The sequence below is a fragment of the Setaria italica genome, chromosome V (genome assembly GCF_000263155.2).
Source record: "Setaria italica strain Yugu1 chromosome V, Setaria_italica_v2.0, whole genome shotgun sequence".
NCBI classification, from domain to species: Eukaryota; Viridiplantae; Streptophyta; class Magnoliopsida; order Poales; family Poaceae; genus Setaria; species Setaria italica.
The window spans coordinates 18,782,280-18,794,163 of NC_028454.1; the positions used below are offsets into that span (position 1 = coordinate 18,782,280).

Consider the following 11,884-nt stretch of genomic DNA (forward strand, 5'->3'; position numbering starts at 1 on the left):
ACCAAGTGGATCGAGGTCAAACCAGTCACTTGCCCAAAGGCAGACCGAGTTCTCGACTTCTTGGATGAAATCGTACATCGCTATGGTTTTCCCAATAGGATTATCACCGATCTCGGGAGAAACTTCAACAATCATGACTTCTGGGAATATTGCGAGAACAGCGGCATCGACGTCCGCTATGTCTCGGTTGCTCATCCGCGAGCCAATGGTCAAGTCGAGCATGCCAATGGCATGATACTCGATGCTCTGAAGAAACAACTACATGACGTCGGCAACACCAAAGGCGGCCGATGGCTCAAAGAGTTACCCAATGCCTTGTGGGGCCTACGTACCCAACCATGCAAGACTACGGGGCTATCACCTTACTTCCTGGTATATGGCTCAGAAGCCATACTACCCGCTGACATCATGTGGCAATCACCATCCGTCGAACAATATGACAAAGAGCTTGCCATAGAGACACGGCGAACGGATATCGACAGTTTGGAAGAAGCAAGATGCGCAACACTGGTGCAATCTGCCAGATACCTTGATGGTTTAAGGTGTTATCATGATCGCAACGTCAAGGACAGATCTTTCAACTCAGGCGACATGGTCCCTAACCGTTTTCTTCATCGAAGCCAGCGCCACCTTTGTTTTTGGATCCTGGCTTTGCGTTGCCGAAGGCTCAGGATCATTCTGGTGCCAGATCGTCAACATTCACAAGAAGAAACCAGAAGATTTGACCAGAAAAAATCAAGATTTCAAAGTCAACGAGTTCGAGTTCGACTACGCGTCGGATCCAACTTCCCCTCGGACTACTCCGATTCCCCGCTCAGGGGTCGAGCGTAGCCAACCCCAGGACTCAGGGTCGGGCGAGGCGGAGCTACCCTTCCAAAGGGTCGGGCTCCGCCGACCCCAGGACTCAGGGTTGGGCGAAGCGGAGCCTCAATCTGGGTCGGGCGAGGCGGAGCTACTCTTCCAAAGGGTCGGGCTCCGCCGACCCCAAAACTCAAGGTCAGGCGAAGCGGAGTTCCACCCTCAAAGGGTCGGGCGCATCCGACCCCGGGACCTTGGGTCGGGCGAGATGGAATGAACTACTCCTCGCCCACGTCAAGACAACCATGATCAGCTTGCCGACCACTCCGTCAGCTACGGGTAGCTCGTCGACGACTTCAACTCGTCTCGACTAAAAATTAGTCGGGGCAAACTTTGCATCACCGACAACTAGTCAGAATTGCCTCTGACTAGTCGTCAACAACCGTTACGGCTTCATCAACGACTGTCACGGCTTCATCAACAATCATCCACGAATCAAGCTAAGTCACTTTTCTAAATTATTTTCTGGCTTATTCTCCGTTTGCGTGCAACACGCGCTCTACTCGTCGGAAAGTCTTGCGCGCAACGCGTGCTCTGTTCGCCGGAGGGCAGCAAACTCTTTCGCGCTACCGTGCTCTCTTTTTATCGCAACAGCGAATTTTCCTTATCTTCTCTTGAGGTCACTACTCTTCTCGAGCAATACATGCCTTAACTCGTGAAAGCCTCAGGCAACATCTATCACGCCTAAGCCCATACGCGTATACGAGGCCGATCTCACACACGCAGCGGCAACGGCTACCCAGAGACTAAGAGCCTAAGCGTAACAGGCTAACTACTCGGGAAGAGTATGACTGAAACAAGAGCTTGACTCACAATCATGCAGTCTCTTTCTTGTCGCAGCAGCGACTCCTCACTTTTGTCTTCTCGTAAGGTCACTACTCTTCTCAAGTAGTACACGCCTTAACTCGTGAAAGCCTCAGGCGCATCTGTCACGCCTAAGCCCATACGCGTATACGAGGACGATCTCACACACGCAGCGGCAACGGCTACCCAGAGACTGAGAGCCTAAGCGTAACAGGCTAACTACTCGGGAAGAGTATGACCGGAATAAGAGCATGACACAACTTTCATACTGATCACTAGATAAATTTCAGCGGTTTCAAAATCCTACAAATATGCTACATAATGTACGCATTTTTTCTTTCACGTCAAGCTTTGGCGACGATGCTCGTCGCGACGCCCACTAAGCATGCCTCCAACAGCACAGGCTGGTTCTCGAACTCGGGGGATAAGCACCAATCAGTACTCGAAATATCTCCAGTGGCTTAGCTAGCTCCCAAGCTCGGGGGCTGAACGCTACAAAGCTACTCGACGTGGCTCCAACGACTTACCTGGCGCATAAGCACGGGGGCTGGACGCCGCAAGACTACTCGAATGATGACCTGTGTGAAGACTCAAGACCCTCGGGTTGATCATTCAATCAATCCAAGGCTCGGGGCTGATAAGCTACACCCAACAATCAATTTTTTCAAGTCGAAAGAGGAAGATTCAAGATTTTGACCCTCAGCCTGATTCTACGATTCAACCTAAGGCTCGGGGGCTACTCCATATGGAGTGCGACTTTCGCCGCCCTCCATACACGAAGACTACAAAATCATGTTGATCAAGACTTTGAGCACACCATAGCCTCATGGCAGCTTTGAGAAGCATTGAAAGATTCAGCTTGACAAAGTACTCAAAGAGCACCAAGACTACTCGGCGAATATCTCAAGACTACTCAAAGACTGCTGCATTCGACTATGAAGAGCTCGGGGGCTTGTCGGGGATACATCCCCAGTACCCGCAAGGAAGGAAGAACTCGGACTCCTACTAGGATTCCCCTGTAATCCGACTAGGACTAGTCTCGAGTACTCCTACTGGGACTCCTCCTTGTAATCCGACTAGTACTCTGCCCCCTGGACTATATAAAGGAGGGCAGGGGTACCTAGCTCGGCAGGTCAGACCTCAAGGTCATACCATCAACACGGATCCCTCAGGACCAGAACATACATCTATACAAGCCAACACACAGGACGTAGGGTATTACGCGATCTAGCGGCCCGAACCTGTCTAAATCGTGTTCCTTGCGTCACCATTGATTCCTTGATTCTCGATGACCCTTACCGCATAAAAGACCACCTAGGGTACCCCTAGGCGGGTTGCCGGTCTAAAACACTGACACATCGGTTGTTCCATGAGGGGCGATGCCTTATCAGTTTGGGTAGTTTTAGATCATGGTTACCAATGTAGCACCACTTCTCCTTCCACTCAGTATTGGAGTCTATCAACTCGTAATCCAAATACTAGCTGCTCATTGTCTCCCACATCTGGATCCTGACGCCTCCAACCAAGAGGGTATGATCTTTTGAGGGTTGAGGTTTCATATGGAAAAAATTTCGGAATAACTGAAAGTGCGGCCTAATCCCCAGAAAGGCTTCGTACAAATGAGCAAATATTGCAGTATGGAGGATCCCATTGGGGTTCAGATGCACCAACTCCAATTTATAATAATGCAGTAAACCTCAGAAGAAATCTAAAGAGGACAATGCAAGGCCTCACTCGATGAAGTGGGCAAAAATTACTGTCTTATTGGGATAGGACTCCAAAGGGCAGGCATTGCCATATGCAGATCTCCAGTTAATGAATTCCTGACCTTGGAGTAAACTGGCAGCTACGACTGCCTTGAAATCCTCCTCCTTCAAAATTGACCACTTCCAGGCACACAAAGGATTTGGTGGTGCAGTCCGATCGGTCTTCCCATACTTAAGCGCCGGCAACTGTGGCTCTTTCTTCTTGTCGGACCTTTTCTTCTTCTTGTCCTCGCCCGCTTTGGATGCAGCAATCTTCCTTCCCATCTTCGATGTCACAGCATTTTCAGTCGATTACGCTCGGGGGCTGCTTGTTGGGGAGACGGTGGCGCAAGTGTTCAAAGATCAAACAATGGCAGCGGCGCTAGGGCTAAAGTGTGGAGGTTGGAAAGGCAAATGGCAAAGGTAAAACGGAAGGGATAACTTGCTCCGTTATTTATCACAATGATGTGGTAACAGCTGCGCAAATAAAGGGATTTTCAGAATTTCAGGCACCTGATTGGCGGTTACCTTTATTTCATGAAGAGATAAGATTTCCTTTCAGAGATGGTCACATTGACCAAAAGTTGACCCTTATACCCACCAAACTAGTCAGCAAAAGGCTCGGGGGCTGTGTGTCATGTGTCCATTGACAAAAAAAAATTATCCGGGTTTTAAGGAGAAAGTGATGCAAATTACAGATTGACCCTCAGCTTGATTCTTCGATTCAACCTAAGGCTCGGGGGCTACTCCATATGGAGTGCAACTTTCATCCCACTTCCATATAAAATTCAAGATTGAAGGATATGAGACTAAGTTAAATGAGGCTTGAGTACATTTTAGCCACATAGCGGTCTTTGGGTACCTTTGAAGATTGAACCAGATGAAGTACTCTAAGAGCATAAAAACTAGTTGATGAAGTCTGCAAAAGTCTCAAAACTGCTGCATTTGACTAAAAAGTACTCAGGGGCTTGTCGTACATACATCTATGGGCCTACTAGAAGGTTTGGATAGTCCTAAATATGGGCTGGACACCGAGACGCATCTGACACAGAGACTATGGCGCAGGACGGCGTAGTATACATGTAAAGACAGAAACTAGTCGAGGATTAGGAAATGTACTCGTAGTAATAAGAGTAAAACTCCTCTAGTCATATCCGACTAGTATTCTTGTAACCAACCGACCTGTAACCCTGCCCCCGGTAATATAAGGTGAGGCAGGGACCCCCTCCAAAGCAATTCAATTCAACCAACATACAAGATGTAGGGTATTACGCAATCTAGTGGCCCGAACCTATCTAAATCATGTGTCTACGTTTACCTTTGAGTTTCTGATCTCGACGAGCCCTACTAACCAAAACACTACCTCAAGCACCCCCCTTGGTAGGTTGCCGGGTTTAAACACCGACACAGAGGGTAGGCCAGGGTTCAAATTGAGCAGGGGAGGCGGAAGAGGGGTGCCGCCGAGGATGTGCTAGCTGCTAAGGATGGAGAGGGGCACCGGCCACCGAGGATGGAGAGGGGCGTCCTACTGCACCATGCGTCAGGAGAAGGAGCCGCCGGGGAGGAGGGGTGGCCGGCTCGAGGGGAGGTGGAGGAGGGGTGCCGCCAGCGTGGCTCGTCGCGCCGCCGGAGGGTAGGGGCCGGCCGCGCCGCCGCCAGAACCCTAGGTTGCAGCGTGCGGAGGCAGAGAGGCGGCATCGGGCAGTACTGACGAGAGGAGGCGTCAGTGAAAAAACGAAACGTTACGCCCATAACAAGTGGCAAGCTACGTAATTTTGCTGAAAGGCTCACCCTCACAGCCGGAAAAAGCACCCTAAGGCTTGCTGTGGAAAATGAATTAGAGGAAAGCTACTTTTGTGGAAGCACCTGGTTGGAAGCCCACCCCTTTGGTTTGGTTTTTTATTTTTTTTAAGCAAAAGTAGGTTTGGAAGCCAAACCAAAGAGCTAAATGAATTTTTGATGAATTATTTAAATGTGCCTAAAATAACTTGTATTTGAGGAAAATTTTGAATGCTTGTGTACCTTATATTTCGGGACAAAGGAATATAAATTTGGTAAAAATTAGAGAAGTTTGACATAGTACAAAACAATTATTTTTTACATTTGGGAACTATTATTGTTTACATTTGGGAATTAAATTAAAGGAGGAGCTCTAGCTGTTACGATTAAAATTGTTCAGAATAGTAGTATTGCTCAATCTCAGTTGTACAATGTACTCCAAGTCAGCTAAAGTAAAGTTAAGGTGCAGGATCTAGGGCCCGTTTGCTTGGTGACTGCCAGGCAGCTCGCCGTCCAGGCAGCAACGCCAGCCGCAGGCCGACGAAATCGGACGCCTGAGCTTGCTGCGTGAAGCGGGCAGCTTGCCAGGGTCGGCAGCAAACAAGCCCCTACAGCACATCCTTTGTACTTTAAATAGTTTAAATAGATGAAGGGTCTATTTGATAGTAAGTGCTAAACTGTGTTAAAGTTTAGCATTCTCAAATGGAGTATTAAAGTTTAGCACTTTGAGCTGTTTGGATACTGTGCTAAAGTTTAACACTTTTGGTGGGAACTGATAACATTGTCCCTCCTTTACTCCTCTTAAATTGCAGCTTGCAGCGGAGGAGAGAGAGGGGAGCAATGGTAGGAAAAAGTAGAGAGGGGAATCACTTTTAGAACTATTAGCACCCTTTAGCACCCCTTAAGTGTGCTAATGAAAAAGGGTGTGCTAAACTTTAGCGCACCACTTTAAGCACGCCTGTTTGGATACCCAAATACTAAAAGGGTGCTAAACGTGGGGTGCTAAAGTTTAGTACCGCGTATCAAACAGGCCTAAATCGAGATATATATATAAATCGAGATATATATAACTCTGCTGTATACTTAACCTGGAAAATGTGATTGAGGATCATACGAGAACAGAATCTTAAATTATATAATTCCAGGTTCCCGCAAGAAAAAAAAGAAAGCAGAGGCAGTGTGCACATACTGCTCATTGCTGCCGAAATCAAGCAAGAGAGAACAACGGAAGAGCGATTAATAAAGTGAGCCTTCCGTTGCATCAATGGATCGATCGATGGGCCGCTAGTAGCCATGAGCAATGCAAGCCTCCCAGAAGAGCCTGTCGCTGTCGGCATCACCGGCGCCGGCGGCAGTACCCTCCTCCGTTGACGCCGGGCAAGCGACTTCGCCGCCCACCGCCACCACGCTTGCGCTCTCCATCATCCAGCACTCCCAGGACACGAGCCTCCTCTCATCGAGGTCCGCGGAGCAGTCCTCGCCGCCGCTGCACGACTCGGCGTCGCCGTCGTCGGCGTCGAGGGCGGCTTGTTGCAGGTCGTCGTCGCACTCCGAGTCGCCGGTGGCCTCTTGCAGCAGGAAAGCCCACGTCGCCGCCGGCGCCGGCGACGGCTCCGAGCTGCGATTGCTTGCGCAATCCATGGTCGAGCAGACGGACAGGGGGAGGGGCGGTGGTGAACTGGTGATCGGTGAGGGCGAGAGGGGGAACTTGAAGGGGCCAGGAGGCAGTGTGGGCCGGGTAGCTACGCTCAAGAAAGAAACGTGGGGCAGGCGCGGTTGCGGCCGGGGTGGTGGTGACTGGTGAGGGTGACGGGTCAAAGATTATTTCCGAGGTCGCGCGCGCTTGTACGGGCTTGGTGCGCGTAAGTCTCGCGTCCCGTTCAGATGCGTCGCCGGCTCCCGGTCCAGAAGATATAATGTAACCCGTGATCAATGTGAAACATGATTAGTACTCTAGTAGTATGTATATAGTAGTATTAATTTAATTAATCTGGATAGAGGTGGGTGGATTTAACAATCAATCAATCACACTACTATCATCTACTCTCTCCGTCCCAAATTACTATACGTTTAAGCATTTCTACGTACATAACTTTTGCTATACACTTAGATATATATTATATTTAGGAGGTGTTTGGGAGCACTCCACTCCAGAAAAAATTGCTTCACTCCACCAACTCCAAAAATTTTGCAGCCAAACGCGTCTAGCTCCAGCAACTCCGGCTCCAGGAAAAAGGTGGAGCAGGGGGGTAGATCCATATTTTTTGAGTACCTCAAGAGGTGCTCCAAAAACCCCATTTTCAGATCTCCTCGTGAAGTTGGTGGGTATTTACCCACCATTGCCACTGGTTACACAACTTACCCCTTCGGTTCTATTTTGACTCACACGAACTCATCTCCTTCCTTGCGCCAACCCCGGTCTCCCACGCGCCATCGCGCTGCCCCCATCCGCCATGGCCGGCCCGCGCTGGACCCGCCCGACCTCGTGCTCGACCTCTGCGCGGGCGGGGACCTCTTCTCCCTCGTCTCCGCGCGGGGCCTGCTCCCAGAGCCCAAGGCGGCCGATCTCGCGGCGCAGCTGCTCCACGGAGGATCTGTACAACATCCACCCCGGGATCTCGCGGGTCGGCAGTGCGACGAGCGAGGCGTCCGTCACCGGCGTTGGTGGGCTGGCGCCGCCGTTGGATCTAACAGAGCTCATGAAGGCGCAAATCGCCAGCCACCCGCGCTACCCCTCCCTCCTCTCCGCCTACATCGAGTGCCGTAAGAAGCGTGCAGTGCTGCCGTTTTGCTACTACGTGCAGAGAGATCTTGCGGCGCTAGCTGTAGTGCATGCCAAGAATTGATCGATGCTTCTCCGCGCTACGCATGGTTTCTTGATTTTCAGAGTGGGAGCGCTACCGTAGGTGGCGTCGCTGCTGGAGGAGGTCAGCCGGGAGGGGCGTGCTACCGGCCCCGGCTCCGGCACCGCGGAGATTAGCGTCGATCCCGAGCTCGACGAGTTCATGCTCTGCTCTTGGGTCGACGAGTTCACGGAGATCAGCGCAGTGGATTTTTGCTTCGTTTCTGGCAATAGTCGATGGACAGTAGTGCCGGTAGCAGTAATCTAGCCTAGGCGAGCACCTGTCGATGGAGTTTGTCTGATAATGTTGGTCTCGTTTGCTCTGTGTACAGTCGTCTGCATTCTGGCTCAATAAGAGAGAACTAGACTTGTTCGGCGGAGGATGGACCCCAAAAAATTTGGAAACTTATGTACAATTTTTCAGTTGCGTGTTCCTTCCATCTTGCTAGCAAATCTCTGTGCTTCCTATATCTGAACCTTGGATTGGATGGACTTGTGAAGGTGCTCATATGTTGATGTTAGGAAGTTGATGTGTTCATGGGAATTCCAAATGGTTTTCAGTTCAGTTTCAGTCTTTAGTATGCACCACCGAGAGAGCACCTCCTTGACAGGACAGGAAAGAGAAGAGACAGACATGTGGGCTCATTCACAAAGGGTAAAATAGACTTTTCACAACAAGCGCTCATGTTTTTGGAGCTGGAGCACTGCCACCAGCCAAACACGTGCAGCAGCTCCATATGTTTCTGGAGTTGGTGGAGTGGAGCTGGGAAAGTGTGGAGCTGGTGGAGTGGAGCTGGTTTTCCTGGAGTGGAGTGCTCCCAAACAGGACCTTAGATACATAGCAAAAGCTATGTAGCAAGAAAAACCAAACGAACAGTAGTTTAGGAGGGAGGGAGTAGATGAGATCAACAAAAATATCTGGGGTATTTATTAATATTAGAGTGAAATGCAGACCATGATCTCAATTAGTTCATATATATTAGTAACTCTCTAGGGAGTATTTGGATTTTTCCAAGTTGTAAGCGGTTCATTCTACTTTCGAATTATGGATTTGGATTCTCATTTGGAACGTTTCCAAACGGAAATTTTAACTTATCCCTCATTTTGATGGATCATGGACCGCCCCTGCATTTACTCTAATAAGCAGTACTGGTACCATATATTACTCTCTCTAGTGACAAATTAACATATTGAGAGATACGGGTACCCACGGATCCCCATCGACCAGGATACTGGTTAGCCTTTCAAGTGGGCCCCGCTCGTCCAAGGCATAAAGACGTGTGGAGTATAAGCTTGGAGGCCGAGCGAACGGATTCTGCCCGGATATTGCGGGACGTTGTAGTCTGATTCAGATTGCTTTCCATGTAAAAACCGATTAGGATTAGATCATATCCAACTTGTAACCCTAGTTCGTCAGCCTATATAAGGCGGTAAGGGATGCCCCCTGAGGGCAACTCGACCCAACTTACATCAACTCAACTCATCGCATCCCATACCAGCAATACAATCCACCAGAACAGGATATATGGTATTACTCTCCGGTGGCCCAATCCTGTCTAAACCTTACATCTCTGTGTTACCAATCGAGTTCTTGGTTTTGCAATCTTCCGCGCCTACAAATTTATCACCTGGGTAACCCCTTGATGGACTGTCAGTCATCTAATCTGATAGTTGACGCGCTAGATAGGGGTGATCGTGAGATCCTCACCAGCGACCTTGACGGCAGTCGTCAACTATATCTTGCAATCTAGGTGAGTCGTTCTTATCATCGCTCTCAGATCAATCTACTCGATTTTCTACTCACCAATTAATTTTTCGCATATGCCGACTCTTCTTTATCGACCGCCGACCGCTTCATCATCGTGGCTTTGGACGCATCTGTGCCTTTGCTGTCCGCCGCTCCGTTGCGCGCTGCCGCGGGACGCCTGATGACCATGACGCTCAGACTGGATCAATCACATTAATCACACATGCAGTCAGGTCGGCTGGAGATTCGATTGGATTTTTGACTCTGGTTGAATAGAAAATAGGTGCTTCTGGACGGGATCAGCCACGCAAATAACAGGGAACAATTCTCCTTTCCTTTTATTATTTAATCTATTCCACCTAATCTCCTACGTTACTCCTCATGGCAGCTAACATTTTTTTTCTATAGGACCATCTTACGAAGATCCAGTAGGGGATGGACCTCGCATCCTTGGCCCGCGCAAGATGTGCGGCACAACCACACGTGCCCTACTGCATGATGGCCATCACGTCCCAAGCAACAAGAGGCCAGCCACATCCACGGCAACCCGACCTGCTTCCCTTTCGATCAGCAACGTCGGCGCACTAGCGACACCTTCAACCACCTAGATTCGGCGTATTGGTCAGGGACAAGTCCTGACCAATTGAGATTCAGTCGGACACAAGCCCCAACTAGGTTGCTTCATCGAAACAGCTGTTCGCCGACCACGACGATCAAGTGGGCATCTGGGGCTTCTAAGCCCAAACGCGAGGATGACACGCCTATTCTCCGACTCGGCACGAATCAAGTTAAGTGTTATTTTCAATTAATATTTTACAGTTTTCGTATATCTCCACTCTATGTCTATGTGACTTTCGCCGACCAACTTGGTCATACCCTGACTGCTCATATAGCTTGATCCGTCCACTAAATAGATAGTCGGGGTTGCGCCCTACAAGTACCCAATGCACGCTTCCACTTTCCCGCACAGTTCCGACTGCTTTGCGGCTTATTCGTCTCTCTTAACGGTTGCTAAAGTACTTGGGTAGCACACGCTTTAATCCATAAAACCTCAACTCATCTTGTGATGCCCCGTCTACAAGCTCGAGATCCGCTCTCAGCGTACTGCTGGCTCAGCAAGGCTAGGTGCTTAAACATAACAGGCTAACTACCTGAGTAAATTACATGGCCCGCAGTAGCAAGATGTGCAAGGATTTATTTATATGCTGAATAAAACTCCGAGTTATTCAATTATTAAATGTTCTACAATATGCTACATAACATTTGCATTGTATTGCTCAGAAACTACTCGGTGAGCCTCCTACAACTCGGCTGACCTCCCATGCTCGAGGGCTGGGTGTGGGAGGCGACTCGGCGTGCCTCTTACGGCTCAACCGACCTCCCAGGCTCGGGAGCTGGGCACCACAAACAACTCGGTGTGCCTCTTGCCACCCAGCCGACCTCCCACGCTCGGGAGCTGGGTGCGATAGGCATCTTGGCATGCTTCCGCGGCTCGTTTAGCTTCCAGGCATGGGGCTAGACTCCACAGATGACTCGGTGTGCCTCTTGCCACCTGGCCGATGGCCTAGGCTCGAGGGCTGGGTGTGGGAGGTGACTTGGAGTGCTTCTGCGGCTCGTTTGGCTCCCAGGCTCGAGGGCTGGGTGCCATAGACGACTCGGCGTGCCTTCTTGGCTTTGCCAGTCCTCGCACTCGGGGGTTAGGTGCCTAATTTTGGTCGGCATGCCTCCTTGGCTCTACTAGTCCTTGCGCTCAGGGGCTGGACGCTTTATTTTGGTCAGCATTTCTCCGTGGCTCCACTAGTCCTCGCGCTCGGTGCTTGGGGGCTGGGCTGGGCGCCCTATTTTGATCGGCGTGCCTCCGTGGCTCTACCAATCCTCGCGCTTGTGGGCTGGGCGTCTTATTTTTGTCGGTATGCCTCCTTGGCCCTGTCATGCCTTGCGCTCTGGCACTGGGCGCTTCATCTTCGATTAATAATACAACAATTACAAGATTTATAGACCCTTGGACCGATTACTTTAATCATTTCAAGGCTCGGGGGCTACTCCTTATGGAGTGCGTCTTGCGATGCCCTCCATATGCTTCTCTTGCAGGATGCCCAACATCCTGAA

At 50.0% G+C, this 11,884-nt stretch overlaps 1 protein-coding gene across 1 annotated transcript; it reads left to right on the forward strand.

Moving 5' to 3' along the window:
* Positions 1-7,639: 7,639 nt before the first annotated feature.
* On the forward strand, positions 7,640-8,296 carry LOC111257328 (homeobox protein knotted-1-like 1). The gene is made up of 2 exons (XM_022826659.1): positions 7,640-8,011; positions 8,093-8,296. The coding sequence occupies exons 1-2, from the start codon at positions 7,640-7,642 to the stop codon at positions 8,294-8,296; spliced, it is 576 nt and encodes a 191-aa protein (XP_022682394.1).
* The last annotated feature ends 3,588 nt before the right edge of the window (positions 8,297-11,884 follow it).